We start from the raw sequence: 20242 nt of genomic DNA, 5'->3' as shown, positions 1-20242 counted from the left end.
TTGAATAGAATATGAAGTCGCTGATTGTACTCTTTGACCACAGATAGTAAATGTGTTGTCATTGTTTATGGTTCTTCAACAATGTTCAGAAATATTGACTGTTCTGTTTCTTCTCATTGTAGCTGAGTGAGCTATGACTTACATCTAAAATGAGTCTCTCTGGGGAGAGAGAGGAGGAGACCACTGCCTCTAAAACGAGTCTCTCTGGGGAGAGAGAGGAGGAGACCACTACCTCTAAAATGAGTCTCTCTGGGGAAAGAGAGGAGACCACTGCCTCTAAAATGACTCAAGACACCAGTTCTAAGAGGTAAGAGATTAAATGTAAAATATACAGTTATCTTAAAGATATAAACTAAAGAGAAAAGTGTTCCCACATTACATAAACTGTAGGTCTACATCATTCATTTAAAAGGCCAACAATGGATTTACCAATTGCAGACTGTAGCTTTAAAAGAAACATCAGGACTTCTAGAAGTTCCACTATACAGTTGTTAAAATGAAGTAGATGAGGTATTGATGTGATATTGATGAGGTGATCTGTCTCCCTGTTTTGTTCAGTATCCAGAAGCCCAGAGCAGAGTCACCTACAACCAGCCTGCTATCAATGAAGAGTGATCAGCCACCTGCATTCAGCCAGGAACCATTACCAGATGACAATAAGGAAGTGGAGAGTTTGGACAGTGAGGATGCATTAAAGATCACACACAACCTTCTGGACAGAAGAAGTAAGACTGTGTTTCATTCAATATTACAAAGAACGGTACAAAGGACCTTATAAAACACACAAACAAACTTATGAGTCCCAACTCTCATTGTTTTCCTACAGGTCAAACTCTGCTGACAGTCCAACAAGACATTAAGGCTAAACTGAAACACAAGTATCAACACATATCTGAAGGAATTGGACACCATGGAAACCAAAGTCTGTTCAAAGACATCTACACAGAGCTCTACATCACAGAGGGTGGAAGTGGAGGGGTCAATAATGAACATGAGGTTAGACAGATAGAGATGGCATCGAAGAAACAAACCACACAAGAGACACCAATCAAATGCAACGACATCTTCAAGCCTTTACCTGGACAAGACAAACCTATCAGAACTGTGCTGACAAAAGGAATCGCTGGCATTGAAAAAACAGTCTCTGTGCAGAAGGTCATCCTTGACTGGGCAGAGGGAAAAGCAAATCAGGACGTTCATTTCATGTTTCCTCTTCCTTTCCGTGATCTGAACCTGAAAAAGGACCAATGCAGTCTGATGCAACTTCTTTCCCACTACTTCCCAGAGCTGAAAGAGATTGACAGCATTGAAGATGGTGAAACCAAAACTGTTTTCATTTTTGATGGTCTGGATGAGTCTCGACTTCCTCTAGACTTCAAAAACAATGAGAAGTGCTGTGATGTCACGAAGCCAACCTCAGTGGACGTGCTGCTGACAAACCTCATCGAGGGGAATCTGCTTCCCTCTGCTCTCCTCTGGGTAACCTCACGGCCTGCAGCAGCCAATCAGATCCCTCCTGAGTGTGTTGACCAGGTGACAGAGGTACGAGGGTTCAATGATCCACAGAAGGAGGAATACTTCAGGAAGAAAATCACAGATCAGAATCTGGCCAATGATATCATCAAACACATGAAGACATCAAGGAGCCTCCACATCATGTGCCACATACCAGTCTTCTGTTGGATATCAGCCACTGTCCTTGAGATGATGCTGAAAGAGGCAGAGAAGGATGAAGTCCCCAAAACTCTGACCAAGATGTATTCACACTTCATTCTCATCCAAATCATTGTGAAGAACAGGAAGTACAACAAAGCCACAGAGACAAACCCAAAGGAACTGTCTCAGTCAGACAAAGAGATGATTCTGAAACTGGCAAAGCTGGCTTTCCAACAGCTGCAGAAGGGCAACCTGATCTTCTATGAGGAGGACCTGAGAGAATGTGGCCTTGATGTCACAGAGGCATCAGAGTACTCAGCATTGTGTACAGAGATCTTTAAAGAAGAATCTGGGCTGTACCAAGAGAAGGTCTACAGCTTTGTGCATCTGAGTATTCAGGAGTTTCTAGCAGCAGTGCATGCTTTAGAATCATGTCTGGACAAGAAGGAAAATGTTTTCTCCACCACTAGTGATGATGATGATTATTATGATGATGAAGAGGAGTCTATCCAGTTGTCTGACTTACACAGGAGCGCAGTGGACCAGGCCTTGAAGAGTGAGAATGGACACCTGGACCTGTTCCTCCGCTTCCTTCTGGGTCTCTCACTGGAGTCCAATCAGAATCTGTTACGAGGCCTTCTGACACAGACAGGAAGTACAACACAGACCAATGAGGAAACAGTCAGGTACCTTTCAGACAAGATCGAGGAGGAATCCTCACCAGAAAGGATCATCAACTTGCCAACTCTCTAGTTGAAGACATGCAGACCTCCCTGCGATCAGGAACTCTTTCAGAAACAGAGCTAAAACCTGACCAATGTTCAGCCCTGGCCTACCTGTTACTGATGTCAGAGGAGGTGCTGGAGGAGTTTGACCTGAAGACATACAACACATCAGAGGAAGGTTGTCAGAGGTTGCTGCCGGTAGTGAAAACCTGCAAGAGAGCACTGTAAGTTCTGTTATTGAGTTGATGTTTACAGTATCATTATAATGAAGGATTTGTATATCTAACAGATTATCTCCTCTCTCCAGACTGGATCACTGTGAACTCACAGATGAATCCTGTGAGACTCTGGCCTCAGCTCTGCAGACACCAAACTCCCACCTGAGGGAACTGGACCTCAGCTACAATGACCTGAGAGACAGAGGAGTGGAGCTGCTCTGTGTTGGACTAACCAGTCCACTCTGCAACATACAGACACTAGTGTGAGTTAAATATCTTCAGTATCCACTGTCTTTATAGTGTTTATATATTGGTAGTTTTATTTGTTACAATGTTTTTAACATTATTTGAACATCTTGATAAATATGCAGAAACATACATCAAATGTGATAAATATATCAAACTAAGGTTAAATATCTTGAGTGAGTTAGTATGTTTTTAACATTGGTGAATCATGTCCTTCTGTTATTGTCTTAATGCATCTTATTATTCTTAAAGCTTTGCATATTTAACAGTGTATCGACATATCTCCTCTCTCCAGACTAGCTGGCTGTGAACTCACATATGAATCCTGTGAGACTCTGGCCTCAGCTCTGCAGACACCAAACTCCCCCCTGAGAGAACTGGACCTCAGCTACAATGACCTGGGAGACAGAGGAGTGGAGCTGCTCTGTGTTGGACTAACCAGTCCACTCTGCAACATACAGACACTAGTGTGAGTTAAAAAACTTGACAATTAGTTATTATGTGGATGTGTTAAACATTTGATAATCATTTGCTCTTCTGCCCTCTAGTCTGGGTCAGTGTGGTCTGACAGAGCTGCTCTGTGTTGGACTAACCAGTCCACTCTGCAACATACAGACACTAGTGTGAGTTAACTTTCTTCAGTATGACTTATTATGTGGATGTTTTAAATGTGTTAATCATGTGCTCTTCTGCCCTCTAGTCTGGGTCAATGTGGTCTGACAGAGGGTTGCTGTTCACATCTGGCCTCTGTCCTGAGTTCACCAAACTCACAACTGAAACAACTGGAGCTGAGAGACAATGACCTGCAGGACTCAGGAGTTACACTGCTGTCTGCTGGACTGAAGGATCCGGACTGTAAACTACACACACTGGGGTAAGTGCAGCTGTTTCAGTCAGGTCGGTACTGAGCTGAGTTACACTGCTGTCTGCTGGACTGGAGGATCCAGACTGTAAACTACACACACTGGGGTAAGTACAGCTGTTTCAGTCAGGTCGGTACTGAGCTGAGTTACACTGCTGTCTGCTGGACTGGAGGATCCAGACTGTAAACTACACACACTGGGGTAAGTACAGCTGTTTCAGTCAGGTCGGTACTGAGCTGAGTTACACTGCTGTCTGCTGGACTGGAGGATCCAGACTGTAAACTACACTTACTGAGGTGTGTGTGTGTGTGTGTGTTGCAAGCGTTCAAGTTTGTGCTCTTCTGCCCTCTAGTCTAGGTCAGTGTGGTCTGACAGAGGTTTGCTGTTCAGATCTGGCCTCAGTCCTGAGTTCACCCAACTCACAACTGAAACAACTGGAGCTGAGAGACAATGACCTGCAGGACTCAGGAGTTACACTGCTGTCTGCTGGACTGGAGGATCCAGACTGTAAACTACACACACTGGGGTAAGTACAGCTGTTTCAGTCAGGTCGGTACTGAGCTTAGTAAAACCAATACTATATAAATCTAATGTTTCATCACAATGTTTGTGTCATGGACAAATGGATGGGTGTCCTACAAGATGATTGACACCAGTACATCAACCTAGACAGCTGTTGTGTCTCTCTGTAGGCTGTCTGGCTGTCTGGTCACAGAGGAGGGCTGTGCTGCTCTGTCTTCAGCTCTGAGGTCAAACCCCTCCCACCTGAAAGAGCTGGACCTGAGCTACAATCACCCAGGAGACTCTGCAGGGGGACTGCTTTCAGCTGCTCTGGTGGATCCCACATATAAACTGATGAAGCTGAAGTAAGTCAGAATAGATGTCCTAATAGTGTGGGCAGCGGTTGTGTCATATGTAGTGTAGTAGAGTCAGTAACATGAGGACATGATGGTAGAATTAAGGGGAAGTTTACTCAGCAGGCTGAGCACTCCAACACAGCATACATCATCACCACATGAATACTCTTCTTCTGCATCTCTGATATCCTGTTGGATTTGTTCTCCGTTCTGTATGCAGTAGGTAGGATAGAATACCTGTATGTCTCTAGTAATGAATTGTACTCCGTTCTGTATGCAGTAGGTAGGATAGAATACCTGTATGTCTCTAGTAATGAATTGTACTCCGTTCTGTATGCAGTAGGTAGGATAGAATACCTGTATGTCTCTAGTAATGAATTGTACTCCGTTCTGTATGCAGTAGGTAGGATAGAATACCTGTATGTCTCTAGTAAGGAATTGTACTCCGTTCTGTATGCAGTAGGTAGGATAGAATACCTGTATGTCTCTAGTAATGAATTGTTCTGTATGCAGTAGGTAGGATAGAATACCTGTATATCTCTAGTAATGAATTGTACTCCGTTCTGTATGCAGTAGGTAGGATAGAATACCTGTATGTCTCTAGTAGTGAATTGTACTCTGTTCTGTATGCAGTAGGTAGGATAGAATACCTGTATGTCTCTAGTAATGAATTGTACTCCGTTCTGTATGCAGTAGGTAGGATAGAATACCTGTATGTCTCTAGTAATGAATTGTACTCTGTTCTGTATGCAGTAGGTAGGATAGAATACCTGTATGTCTCTAGTAATGAATTGTACTCCGTTCTGTATGCAGTAGGTAGGATAGAATACCTGTATGTCTCTAGTAATGAATTGTACTCTGTTCTGTATGCAGTAGGTAGGATAGAATACCTGTGTCTCTAGTAATGAATTGTACTCTGTTCTGTATGCAGTAGGTAGGATAGAATACCTGTATGTCTGTAGTAATGAATTGTACTCCGTTCTGTATGCAGTAGGTAGGATAGAATACCTGTATGTCTCTAGTAATGAATTGTACTCCGTTCTGTATGCAGTAGGTAGGATAGAATACCTGTATGTCTCTAGTAATGAATTGTACTCCGTTCTGTATGCAGTAGGTAGGATAGAATACCTGTATGTCTCTAGTAATGAATTGTACTCCGTTCTGTATGCAGTAGGTAGGATAGAATACCTGTATGTCTCTAGTAATGAATTGTACTCTGTTCTGTATGCAGTAGGTAGGATAGAATACCTGTATGTCTCTAGTAATGAATTGTACTCTGTTCTGTATGCAGTAGGTAGGATAGAATACCTGTATGTCTCTAGTAATGAATTGTACTCTGTTCTGTATGCAGTAGGTAGGATAGAATACCTGTATGTCTCTAGTAATGAATTGTACTCCGTTCTGTATGCAGTAGGTAGGATAGAATACCTGTATGTCTCTAGTAATGAATTGTACTCTGTTCTGTATGCAGTAGGTAGGATAGAATACCTGTATGTCTCTAGTAATGAATTGTACTCCGTTCTGTATGCAGTAGGTAGGATAGAATACCTGTATGTCTCTAGTAATGAATTGTACTCTGTTCTGTATGCAGTAGGTAGGATAGAATACCTGTATGTCTCTAGTAATGAATTGTACTCCGTTCTGTATGCAGTAGGTAGGATAGAATACCTGTATGTCTCTAGTAATGAATTGTTCTCTGTTCTGTATGCAGTAGGTAGGATAAAATACCTGTATGTCTCTAGTAATGAATTGTACTCCGTTCTGTATGCAGTTGGTAGGATAGAATACCTGTATGTCTCTAGTAATGAATTGTTCTGTATGCAGTAGGTAGGATAGAATACCTGTATGTCTCTAGTAATGAATTGTACTCCGTTCTGTATGCAGTAGGTAGGATAGAATACCTGCATGTCTCTAGTAATGAATTGTACTCCGTTCTGTATGCAGTAGGTAGGATAGAATACCTGTATGTCTCTAGTAATGAATTGTACTCTGTTCTGTATGCAGTAGGTAGGATAGAATACCTGTATGTCTCTAGTAATGAGTTGTTCTGTATGCAGGAGGTAGGATAGAATACCTGTATTCTCTAGTAATTTATTGTTCTGTATGCAGTAGGTAGGATAGAATACCTGTATGTCTCTAGTAATGAATTGTACTCCGTTCTGTATGCAGTAGGTAGTATAGAATACCTGTATGTCTCTAGTAATGAATTGTACTCTGTTCTGTATGCAGTAGGTAGGATAGAATACCTGTATGTCTCTAGTAATGAATTGTACTCCGTTCTGTATGCAGTAGGTAGGATAGAATACCTGTATGTCTCTAGTAATGAATTGTTCTGTATGCAGTAGGTAGGATAGAATACCTGTGTCTCTAGTAATGAATTGTACTCCGTTCTGTATGCAGTAGGTAGGATAGAATACCTGTATGTCTGTAGTAATGAATTGTACTCCGTTCTGTATGCAGTAGGTAGGATAGAATACCTGTATGTCTCTAGTAATGAATTGTACTCCGTTCTGTATGCAGTAGGTAGGATAGAATACCTGTATGTCTCTAGTAGTGAATTGTACTCCGTTCTGTATGCAGTAGGTAGGATAGAATACCTGTATGTCTCTAGTAATGAATTGTACTCCGTTCTGTATGCAGTAGGTAGGATAGAATACCTGTATGTCTCTAGTAATGAATTGTACTCTGTTCTGTATGCAGTAGGTAGGATAGAATACCTGTATGTCTCTAGTAATGAATTGTACTCTGTTCTGTATGCAGTAGGTAGGATAGAATACCTGTATGTCTCTAGTAATGAATTGTACTCTGTTCTGTATGCAGTAGGTAGGATAGAATACCTGTATGTCTCTAGTAATGAATTGTACTCCGTTCTGTATGCAGTAGGTAGGATAGAATACCTGTATGTCTCTAGTAATGAATTGTACTCTGTTCTGTATGCAGTAGGTAGGATAGAATACCTGTATGTCTCTAGTAATGAATTGTACTCCGTTCTGTATGCAGTAGGTAGGATAGAATACCTGTATGTCTCTAGTAATGAATTGTACTCTGTTCTGTATGCAGTAGGTAGGATAGAATACCTGTATGTCTCTAGTAATGAATTGTACTCCGTTCTGTATGCAGTAGGTAGGATAGAATACCTGTATGTCTCTAGTAATGAATTGTTCTCTGTTCTGTATGCAGTAGGTAGGATAAAATACCTGTATGTCTCTAGTAATGAATTGTACTCCGTTCTGTATGCAGTTGGTAGGATAGAATACCTGTATGTCTCTAGTAATGAATTGTTCTGTATGCAGTAGGTAGGATAGAATACCTGTATGTCTCTAGTAATGAATTGTACTCCGTTCTGTATGCAGTAGGTAGGATAGAATACCTGCATGTCTCTAGTAATGAATTGTACTCCGTTCTGTATGCAGTAGGTAGGATAGAATACCTGTATGTCTCTAGTAATGAATTGTACTCTGTTCTGTATGCAGTAGGTAGGACAGAATACCTGTATGTCTCTAGTAATGAGTTGTTCTGTATGCAGTAGGTTGGATAGAATACCTGTATTCTCTAGTAATTTATTGTTCTGTATGCAGTAGGTAGGATAGAATACCTGTATGTCTCTAGTAATGAATTGTACTCCGTTCTGTATGCAGTAGGTAGTATATAATACCTGTATGTCTCTAGTAATGAATTGTACTCTGTTCTGTATGCAGTAGGTAGGAAAGAATACCTGTATGTCTCTAGTAATGAAGTGTACTCCGTTCTGTATGCAGTAGGTAGGATAGAATACCTGTATGTCTCTAGTAATGAATTGTTCTGTATGCAGTAGGTAGGATAGAATACCTGTATGTCTCTAGTAATGAATTGTACTCCGTTCTGTATGCAGTAGGTAGGATAGAATACCTGTATGTCTCTAGTAATGAATTGTACTCCGTTCTGTATGCAGTAGGTAGGATAGAATACCTGTATGTCTCTAGTAATGACTTGTACTCTGTTCTGTATGCAGTAGGTAGGATAGAATACCTGTATGTCTCTAGTAATGAATTGTACTCCGTTCTGTATGCAGTAGGTAGGATAGAATACCTGTATGTCTCTAGTAATGAATTGTTCTGTATGCAGTAGGTAGGATAGAATACCTGTATGTCTCTAGTAATGAATTGTACTCCGTTCTGTATGCAGTAGGTAGGATAGAATACCTGTATGTCTCTAGTAATGAATTGTACTCCGTTCTGTATGCAGTAGGTAGGATAGAATACCTGTATGTCTCTAGTAATGAATTGTTCTGTATGCAGTAGGTAGAATAGAATACCTGTATGTCTCTAGTAATGAATTGTACTCCGTTCTGTATGCAGTAGGTAGTATAGAATACCTGTATGTCTCTAGTAATGAATTGTACTCCGTTCTGTATGCAGTAGGTAGGATAGAATACCTGTATGTCTCTAGTAATGACTTGTACTCTGTTCTGTATGCAGTAGGTAGGATAGAATACCTGTATGTCTCTAGTAATGAATTGTACTCCGTTCTGTATGCAGTAGGTAGGATAGAATACCTGTACGTCTCTAGTAATGAATTGTTCTGTATGCAGTAGGTAGGATAGAATACCTGTATGTCTCTAGTAATGAATTGTACTCCGTTCTGTATGCAGTAGGTAGGATAGAATACCTGTATGTCTCTAGTAATGAATTGTACTCCGTTCTGTATGCAGTAGGTAGGATAGAATACCTGTATGTCTCTAGTAATGAATTGTACTCCGTTCTGTATGCAGTAGGTAGGATAGAATACCTGTATGTCTCTAGTAATGAATTGTTCTGTATGCAGTAGGTAGGATAGAATACCTGTATGTCTCTAGTAATGAATTGTACTCCGTTCTGTATGCAGTAGGTAGGATAGAATACCTGTATGTCTCTAGTAATGAATTGTTCTGTATGCAGTAGGTAGGATAGAATACCTGTATGTCTCTAGTAATGAATTGTACTCCGTTTCGTATGCAGTAGGTAGGATAGAACACCTGTATTTCTCTAGTAATGAACGTGGATAGTGCACCAGAACACAACAACATGGTTTAAATGTTGACTGCTTTATTAGGTCTTTGTCAGTCAATAACCTGTTTCTCCTACAGTGTGGATCAAGGTGGAGAGTGCAGGCTGAAATCAGCCCTGAGGAAATGTAAGTCTCTTCAATCCTAATTAACTGCATATTCAGAACTATAGTAACATAGTAACTAATCAATACTTGTTCTGTTCCTACAATACAACATTTTTTATGAAGATGTGGTTTGATTAAACTCTCATTTTGTCTACAGATGCCTGTCATCTCACCCTGGACCCAAATACAGCAAGCCCAAACCTGATACTGTCTGAGGGGAACAGGAAGGTGACACGGGTGGAAGAGGAGCAGCATTATGAAGACCATCCAGACAGATTTGACTGTCATCCCCAAGTTCTCTGCAGAGAAGTCTTATCTGGAGGTCGTTATTACTGGGAGGTGGAGATGGATGGTGGCAAGGCTGCCATTGGTGTGGCGTACAAAGGAATGGAGAGGAAGGGAAATGATGGTGACAGTGAGATTGGAGCCAATAGGAAGTCCTGGTGTTTACACTGCAATGATAGTGGTTATGACTTTTTCCATGCTACAGTCTGGAGATCCTTCTCTGGTCCTGTTCCTAAGAGAGTTGGAGTGTTTCTGGACTGGCCAGCTGGTACTTTGTCCTTTTATAGTGTGTCCTCCTCTGGTACACTGACACACCTTCACACAGAACACACCACATTCACTGAACCCCTCTATCCTGGATTTGGGGTTTACTCCTCCTCCTCAGTGACCCTGTGTCAGATAGATGACCAACACATTCAGAGGTGAGTCATAGCAATGTTTTATCATTTGTTTTCCTCTGGAATCATTCCTACAGTTAGATTAGTAGTAGTGGTGTGTTTTATTATGTTCTGTTGGACCTACAGACAGGTAGATTAGTAGTAGTGGTGTGTTTTAATGTGTTCTGTTGGACCTACAGACAGTTAGATTAGTAGTAGTGGTGTGTTTTAATGTGTTCTGTTGGACCTACAGACAGTTAGATTAGTAGTAGTGGTGTGTTTTAATGTGTTCTGTTGGACCTACAGACAGGTAGATTAGTAGTAGTGGTGTGTTTTAATGTGTTCTGTTGGACCTACAGACAGTTAGATTAGTAGTAGTGGTGTGTTTTAATGTGTTCTGTTGGACCTACAGACAGTTAGACTGTGCCTAGTTAAATATCACCATCAGTATAGACTTTATGGAAGGTGACATAGTGGTTTATGTCACATTTTGTCAATGCACCCTACATAGGGAGCTGTTATGTCACCCTTAATACACCCTTTGTATTTCTTATGAAGACTGTATGTATGCTATATAAAGCCTTTATAAGTTGTATTTAGTTTAATCACAGTATATCAAATCAAATCAAATCAAATTGTATTAGTCACATACACATGGTTAGCAGATGTTAATGCGAGTGTAGCGAAATGCTTGTGCTTCTAGTTCCGACAATGCAGTAATAACCAACAAGTAATCTAACCTAACAATTCCACAACTACTACCTTATACACACACACAAGTGTAAAGGGATAAAGAATATGTACATAAAGATATATGAATGAGTGGTGGTACAGAACGGCATGGCAAGATGCAGTAGATGGTATAGAGTACGGTATATACATATGAGATGAGTACTGTAGGGTATGTAAACATAAAGTGGCATAGTTTAAAGTGGCTAGTGGTACAGTTTTACATAATTTCCATCAATTCCCAATTTTAAAGTGGCTGGAGTTGAGTCAGTATGTTGGCAGCGGCCGCTAAATGTTAGTGGTGGCTGTTTAACAGTCTGATGGCCTTGAGATAGAAGCTGTTTTTCAGTCTCTCGGTCCCTGCTTTGATGCACCTGTACTGACCTCGCCTTCTGGATGATAGCGGGGTGAACAGGCAGTGGCTTGGGTGGTTGTTGTCCTTGATGATCTTTATGGCCTTCCTGTGACATCGGGTGGTGTAGGTGTCCTGGAGGGCAGGTAGTTTGCCCCCGGTGATGCGTTCTGCAGACCTCACTACCCTCTGGAGAGCCTTACGGTTGTGGGCGGAGCAGTTGCCGTACCAGGCGGTGATACAGCCCGACAGGATGCTCTCGATTGTGCATCTGTAGAAGTTTGTGAGTGCTTTTGGTGACAAGCCGAATTTCTTCAGCCTCCTGAGGTTGAAGAGGCGCTGCTGCGCCTTCTTCACAACGCTGTCTGTGTGGGTGGACCAATTCAGTTTGTCCGTGATGTGTACACCGAGGAACTTAAAACTTTCCACCTTCTCCACTACTGACCCGTCAATGTGGATAGGGGGGTGCTCCCTCTGCTGTTTCCTGAAGTCCACAATCATCTCCTTTGTTTTGTTGACGTTGAGTGTGAGGTTATTTTCCTGACACCACACTCCGAGGGCCCTCACCTCCTCCCTGTAGGCCGTCTCGTCGTTGTTGGTAATCAAGCCTACCACTGTAGTGTCATCCGCAAACTTGATGATTGAATTGGAGGCGTGCATGGCCACGCAGTCGTGGGTGAACAGGGAGTACAGGAGAGGGCTCAGAACGCACCCTTGTGGGGCCCCAGTGTTGAGGATCAGCGGGGTGGAGATGTTGTTACCTACCCTCACCACCTGGGGGCGGCCCGTCAGGAAGTCCAGGACCCAGTTGCACAGGGCGGGGTCGAGACCCAGGGTCTCGAGCTTGATGACGAGTTTGGAGGGTACTATGGTGTTAAATGCTGAGCTGTAATCGATGAACAGCATTCTCACATGGGTATTCCTCTTGTCCAGATGGGTTAGGGCAGTGTGCAGTGTGGTTGCGATTGCGTCGTCTGTGGACCTATTGGGTCGGTAAGCAAATTGGAGTGGGTCTAGGGTGTCCGGTAGGGTGGAGGTGATATGGTCCTTGACTAGTCTCTCAAAGCACTTCATGATGACGGAAGTGAGTGCTACGGGGCGGTAGTCGTTTAGCTCAGTTACCTTAGCTTTCTTGGGAACAGGAACAATGGTGGCCCTCTTGAAGCATGTGGGAACAGCAGACTGGGATAAGGATTGATTGAATATGTCCGTAAACACACCAGCCAGCTGGTCTGCGCATGCTCTGAGGACGCGGCTGGGAATGCCGTCTGGGCCTGCAGCCTTGCGAGGGTTAACACGTTTAAATGTTTTACTCACCTCGGCTGCAGTGAAGGAGAGCCCGCAGGTTTTGGTAGGGGGCCGTGTCAGTGGCACTGTATTGTCCTCAAAGCGGGCAAAAAAGTTGTTTAGCCTGTCTGGGAGCAAGACATCCTGGTCCGCGACGGGGCTGGTTTTCTTTTTGTAATCCGTGATTGACTGTAGACCCTGCCACATACCTCTTGTGTCTGAGCTGTTGAATTGCGACTCGATTTTGTCTCTGTACTGGGACTTAGCCTGTTTGATTGCCTTGCGGAGAGAATAGCTACACTGTTTGTATTCGGTCATGCTTCCGGTCACCTTGCCCTGGTTAAAAGCAGTGGTTCGCGCTTTCAGTTTCACGCGAATGCTGCCGTCAATCCACGGTTTCTGGTTTGGGAATGTTTTAATCGTTGCTGTGGGTACGACATCGTCAATGCACTTCCTAATGAACTCGCTCACCGAATCAGCATATTCGTCAATATTGTTGTTGGACGCAATGCGGAACATATTCTAATCCGCGTGATCGAAGCAGTCTTGAAGCGTGGATTCAGATTGGTCGGACCAGCGTTGAACAGACCTGAGCGCGGGAGCTTGTTGTTTTAGTTTCTGTTTGTAGGCTGGAATCAACAAAATGGAGTCGTGGTCAGCTTTTCCGAAAGGGGGGCGGGGGAGGGCCTTATATGCGTCGCGGAAATTAGTATAACAATGATCTAGGGTTTTTCCAGCCCTGGTAGCACAATCGATATGCTGATAGAATTTAGGGAGTTTTGTTTTTAGATTAGCCTTGTTAAAATCCCCAGCTACGATGAATGCAGCCTCAGGGTGTGTGGTTTCCAGTTTACAAAGAGTCAGATAAAGTTCGTTCAGGGCCATCGATGTGTCTGCTTGGGGGGGAATATATATGGCTGTGATTATGATTGAAGAGAATTCCCTTGGTAGATAATGCGGTCGACATTTGATTGTGAGGAGTTCTAGAGAAGAATGACTTGAGAAGAATGACTTGAGTTCCTGTGTGTTGTTACACCACGTCTCGTTAATCATAAGGCATACCCCCCCGCCCCTCTTCTTACCAGAAAGATGTTTGTTTCTGTCGGCGCGATGCATGAAGAAACCAGCTGGCTGCACCGACTCCGTTAGCGTCTCTTGAGTTAGCCATGTTTCCGTGAAGCAGAGCACGTTGCAATCCCTGATGTCTCTCTGGAATGCTACCCGTGCTCGGATTTCATCAACCTTATTGTCAAGAGACTGGACATTGGCGAGTAGTATGCTAGGGAGTGGAGCGCGACGTGCCCGTCTCCGAAGCCTGACCACGAGACCGCCTCGTTTGCCCCTTTTACGGCGTCGCACAGGGTCGCCGGCTGGGATCAGATCCATTGTATTGGGTGGAAGGCAAAACACTGGATCCGTTTCGGGAAAGTCATATTCCTGGTAGGAACGATGATGAGTTGACGTTAATCGTATATTCAGTAGTTCCTCCCGACTGTATGTAATGAAACCTAAGATTACCTGGGGTACCGATGTAAGAAATAACACATATCGCTTTCCAAGGAACGCGAAGCGAGGCGGCCATCTCTTTTTCGGCGCCGGAAGAGGCGCTTTATCCTTCTGCTTTACCAACAGCAAAGACCATGGTGGAGAGTGTTGGATCAAGCCTGGACCTGAGGACACCAGAGACCATGGTGGAGAGTGTTGTATCAAGCCTGGACCTGAGGACACCAGAGACCATGGTGGAGAGTGTTGGATCAAGCCTGGACCTGAGAAATGTGAGTGTTTATTGATTTAATTGTTTTTAAATCAAAATAGTTTTAAAGTGTTAAAGTGTAAATAAGCTGCACATGTCTATAAGCCGCAGGTGCCTACCGGTACATTGAAACAAATGAACTTTACACAGCCTTTAAACGAAACACTGCTTGTTTAAAAAAAAAAAAAATAGGCTTTAACGAAACACGGCTTGTAACAAAAATAAATAGGCTTTAACGAAACACAGCTTGTAACAAAAATTAAAAAAATAGCAGTAAACAGTAGCCTACCAAGAAAGTCATTGGTCACTCTAAAATCCTCAAACTTCATTGCGGTGGCGATTGTATTGGCTTTCAGTCGGATCTGCACAGTTGAAACACCTCGGCCGTCTGCTCTCTGTGTGTTGACCCAGTCTTCAAGCTCATTTTCTAGTTCGGGCCATCTGCTTTTCTTCCCTCTGAAAGCTTTTGTTGTCTTTTTGCACTGAGTCAGTTCCTCACGCTGCTGTTTCCAACGTCTTATCATCGACTCATTAAGGCCAAGCTCCCGTGCAGTAGCTCTATTTCCTTTTCCAACAGCCAGATCGATCGCCTTTCATCTTGAAAGCTGCATCATATGCATTTCTCCGTGTCTTTGCCAAGATGAGGGTGACAAAATGACGTAATCAGAATGATGGGAAGTTTGAGCGCGCTCGATTTACGTCACATTCTGTGACGGTGCTCATTTTTTTGACGGCATGAATCTTGTGAAAGCGGGAAAAATCCATAAATTAGCCACGTCATTGTATAAACCGCGAGGTTCAAAGCGTGGGAAAAAGTAGCGGCTTATAGACCGGAAATTACGGTAGTTGATTCCCAGGCAAGGAACACAATCATGATCTGTTTGGTCAAAACAAACTTAGAGTGTTTAAAGGTAGAGTCAGCGATATGACGTAGATGCACAAAGTAAACAGCATAGTGGGTCAATTTCTACAACAACTAAGAGCGTTGGAGCACAAGGCTAAACTTCTCTGCTGTTTTGGTCCCGTGACTACCACTCTGTAAGAGAGTGAAGAGAACCCTTGCACATGGGCAGATACTGTGTGTGACTGTGAGAGAGAGAAGTCAGGCATCTTGCTCATCACAATATCTGTGGTGCTGCTCGTACAAAATAATTTAGCTGACTCTACCTTTAAGCTCTCATCCTAGGATCTACCAGTTATCAGACCCCCAACATCTACAAAACATGGACCAGAACAATGTTGTTTCCTGCTTCCACAAACATTAATTAATATAACACTAATGTCAGATTATGGTATGCTAATGAGTGTACATTCAGAAACTGTTGCTCACTTATATTCATTTTTAAGTCTATTTAATAATTATGAATTCATTATTCGAGATTGTCCATTTTAAATAACAGCTACTTTTGACTTCAGGGATTCCTCAGAGCTGTAAGACTTGTGACCATGTTGAGGTAAGTCATAATGTCAATTCTTACTTTTACATACCTGCAGGAGTCAGGCACAGTCTCAAAGCCAGGTGTGTACTGACCAACCGTTCATACTGGGATATAGACAGTCCTGTGTTCTGCTTTAGTAATATAAACACAGTCTCAAAGCCAGGTGTGTACTGACCAACCATTCATACTGGGATATAGACAGTCCTGTGTTCTGCTTTAGTAATATAAACACAGTCTCAAAGTCAGGTGTTTACTGACCAACCATTCATACTGGGATAGAGACAGTCCTGTGTTCTGCTTTAGTAATATAAACACAGTCTCAAAGCCAGGTGTGTACTGACCAACCATTCATACTGGGATAGAGACAGTCCTGTGTTCTGCTTTAGTAATATAAACACTGTCTCAAAGCCAGGTGTGTACTGACCAACCATTCATACTGGGATATAGACAGTCCTGTGTTCTGCTTTAGTAATATAAACACCGTCTCAAAGCCAGGTGTGTACTGACCAACCATTCATACTGAGATATAGACAGTCCTGTGTTCTGCTTTAGTAATATAAACACCGTCTCAAAGCCAGGTGTGTACTGACCAACCGTTCATACTGGGGTATAGACAGTCCTGTGTTCTGCTTGTAGGCATGCAGGCTTTTAGTTGTTGTCATATTTTGTCATTCGACAGTTTAGTTGGATAAATACGTTAGATTAGTTACTTTGGTTAATGGGCCAGTTTCCCAGACACAGAAACACAGAAACTTCCATTGAGCATGCTTTTTAGTCCAGCACTGGACTCAATCTGTGTCCAGGAAACAGGCCCCATATGTATTACTGACATGCTTGTCCTTGTTCAGGACTCCACACACTGGCTTCAGATTGAACCCTTGACTTCCACTGTCCAGGGAGTGACAATGTTCAGGTAAAATAACTACTTTTAACATTTCATTCCACCTGCTAGTGTTTTCCCCATTTTGGAATAGTCTTCTAATCCAACCTCTCCATTTAACCATTGACCCTCTCTACCATATCTTGTTGTTGTCCTCAGACACAGGACACCCAAAGGGAGTTATGAGTGCACAGTGTCTGGGCTCCGCTGGCTGTGTGAGAGAGATGTCATCCTGAAGTATCACTTCAGGAACTGGGATCCCTACAGTCAATTTCTGAAAGACATGCAGTACACACAAGGTGGTCCATTGCTGGACATCACTATGGTGTTAGGTGAACTGGAGGAAGTTCATCTGCCACACTTTGTCTGTTTAGGTAAAACCATATAGAAATAGTATTCAGAAAGACATTTCCATGTAACTGAGTTTCACTTCCTGAATTAATGAATGAACTATTCTGGGAGTTTGAGTTTACTGTGATCTGCTACTGCATATTATTTGTGTTTTAGTAGGATGAATAATACAATATTTGTCTTTCTGTCTCCTTTTATTGTGTTGTTCAGGGACCAACCCTTCCCTGAGGAATGAGATGAAGATTCTTCATGTAGAGGAACATGGAGTGTCTTTAGAGGAAGTGCATGAGGTCACCAGATTCCATGCTAAGATTCTCCATCCCGAGTTCTCTCCTATCTCTGTTACATGGAAACCACGGTCTGATAAGGAAAATGTCCACTGTGACGTGGTCTTCTATATGGCAGTAAAAAACACATCATTAATTTCAAGGCTGTACCTGCTCCTCAGTGACTCCAGTCAGAAAAAGGTGAGGCACTATCATTGAAGTGACAACAGTGTCGTGTCTTTGGCTATGCCGGATTAAGTGATATGACATGCTATTCTATAAAATCCTTTCTCTGTAATTAATATTACCTGATTGAGCTAATCATGTAAATGTAATTAACTAGAAAGTCGTGGCACCATGAAATAATATTTAGAGCTTTTATCTTCCGAATAAACTCTTAAAGACCTAGTAATATTTTACATCAATATCAGTCAATATTAATCGTCACCTTATTTCAGTCTCATCTGAAAGTTGTAAATTCTTGGTTATCTTCACGAACCCTGGCTAACAAGTTGAATCAGCAATACAAAATTGGGTTTAATTATTTATTTACTAAATAGCTAACTAATCACACAGAATTACATATACACAGAATTAATCATACCTTGATTACAAATTACGTCATAAAGGAAAATGTCCCTAGCGGGCGGAACAGATATGACAGCTGGTTACACAAAGAAAAGGGGGCTGGGTTTGAGTGAAAGAGCGGGAAGACTGAGGAACAAAGGGAGAAACGATGTCTCTATCGTAAATACAGTATCTTATGCATTCTAAATGACCGCCCATTTGGAAAAGGAAAATGCAATAAATATTTACTCTGAGCTGCGCTTTGGTAGGTTGGTGGTAGATGGAAGGCCGTGTTGCCCAACCGAGTCCTTCGTCCTTTGTCCTTTGAAGAATGTCTCTGCTGGTAAATTGGATACGTTGTAGTAACGTCGTTGTGTGGTAGACGGGATACTCTGTCTGTTCTTTCCTAGCCCACGTTTGCAGCTGCTGTTGCTAACTCAACGGCTAGGAGGTATCACTTCTGTAGTGAATAAGAGTTCAAAGTTCATACCATTCGCAACCAAAGCTCACGCTGAGGTTGGCTTCGTTCTGTAGTTATTATCTGAACCATTCTGACATCGGATTGTTATGTACCCGGATCAGTTGACATGTTAGTCCTTTTAACGTATGGACCGTCGTTCTCACATCCTCGGAACAGGAGGTTATATTTTCGTCAAGGCTTTATATAGTGGAGCTAGAAGGGTGTGTTTGAAAAGTTTTATAACCCATGTTTCTTCACAGGGGCGGGCCACTGATTGAGCAGAGCCCTAACCTTATGAAAACCCAAATCTCTCATTTGGAAGCTAAAATTACATTTCATCTTTTCACCAATAATTTTATATTCAAACATTTAAATTAAACAACAATTCCATGTGAATCTGATAACTACAATGTGTACACTTTCCACGGTACCGTTTATGTCATCCTATCATTGATGAGAATGTCTCAGATGACAACCGAACTGACATAATATACCTTAAGTACCACCGCATATGTTCAATTGGTCGGATTACCAGAATATAGTTCATTTCCCCCCACCTTCTGATGTTCCCAGAATCTCTATGTTAACCAAAGGATTTTCAAATGTCACATCAGTAGGGTAGAGAGAGGAAAAAGGGGGGGAGAGGTATTTATGACTGTCATAAACCTACCCCCAGGCCAACGTCATGACAACAGTATGTTGAAACTTACTGAAGGAAAGCTGATAGTTTGTTGAAAATCTCTAGATTACAAAGACAACATGCAGCTCTGTGAGAAATCTATTTCTGTCTCATTCATTTGAAGAGCCAGTAGACGGCACTCCTCCCTCTGGTCGAAAGAGAACCCAATGCCCCTGGGCAGTGAAGGGGACAGTGCCCTGTGTAGGGTACTGTCTTTCAGATGGGACGTTAAACAGGTGTCCATGGTCACTAAAGATCCCATGGCACTTATCGTAAGAGTAGGGGTGTTAACCCGGTGTCCTGGCTAAATTCCCAATCTGACCCTCATACCATCATGGCAACCTAATCATCCCCAGCTTCCAATTGGCTCATTTTGCCCAGTAGACGGCACACTTCTCTCTGGGCGAAGGAGATCCCATTGCCCCGGGGCTGTGAAGGGGACATAGCCCCGGGGCAGTGAAGGGGACATAGCCCCGGGGCAGTGAAGGGGACATTGCCCCGGGGCAGTGAAGGGGACATTGCCCTGTATTAGCGTGCTGTCTTTCACATGGGACGTTAAACAGGTGTCCTGACTCTCTGTGGTCACTAAAGATCCCATGGCACTTATTGTAAGAGTAGAGATGTTCACCCGGTGTCCTGGCTAAACTCCCAATCTGACCTTCATACCATCATGGCAACCTAATCATCCTCATCTTCCAATTGGCTCATTTTCCCCCTCTCCTATGCCCTGTAACTCTTCCCCAGGTCATTGCTGTAAAAGAGAATCGTGTCAGTCAACTTACCTGGTACACCTTTGAAATAATCTCCTGGTAAAATAGAGATAGTAAAACAGTAGTCTACACATTTTTTGTTGTTGACAAAAATGGATTGCTCAGTGAGCTGCATGTTGTGTGAATTACGAGACTACATTGTTCTGACTGACTACTACATTCATAATTTTGTAGGCTGTTCGGGAACGGGAGAAAGATCAGATGTCCCAAGGATATAAAGAATTTCTCCTGCCAAGTCCAAACGGGCCCTTAAAGCTGAACAGTTCGTTTGCGTTCAAGAATCCCCGCTCCACTTCCATCCTTCCAGAGGTGCAGTTTTATCAGGCTGAGGACATGAATCTGTCATATTGTA

At 42.6% G+C, this 20242-nt stretch overlaps 1 protein-coding gene and 1 pseudogene across 1 annotated transcript; both read left to right on the top strand.

The window, feature by feature from the left end:
- Nucleotides 1–281: 281 nt before the first annotated feature.
- LOC120036111 lies at nt 282–10406 on the top strand (annotated as a pseudogene).
- A 4051-nt stretch (nt 10407–14457) lies between these two features.
- On the top strand, nt 14458–19933 carry LOC120036110 (NACHT, LRR and PYD domains-containing protein 1 homolog). Its single transcript, XM_038982585.1, has 6 exons — nt 14458–14500; nt 15895–15932; nt 16766–16830; nt 16957–17171; nt 17359–17615; nt 19865–19933. The coding sequence occupies exons 3-6, from the start codon at nt 16823–16825 to the stop codon at nt 19931–19933; spliced, it is 549 nt and encodes a 182-aa protein (XP_038838513.1). The 5' UTR covers nt 14458–14500; nt 15895–15932; nt 16766–16822.
- The last annotated feature ends 309 nt before the right edge of the window (nt 19934–20242 follow it).

Source organism: Salvelinus namaycush, unplaced genomic scaffold (assembly GCF_016432855.1).
Source record: "Salvelinus namaycush isolate Seneca unplaced genomic scaffold, SaNama_1.0 Scaffold121, whole genome shotgun sequence".
In the NCBI taxonomy this organism is placed as follows: Eukaryota; Metazoa; Chordata; class Actinopteri; order Salmoniformes; family Salmonidae; genus Salvelinus; species Salvelinus namaycush.
The sequence above is the reverse complement of the archived record's forward strand: the minus strand, read 5'-3'. Positions and strand labels throughout refer to the sequence as shown.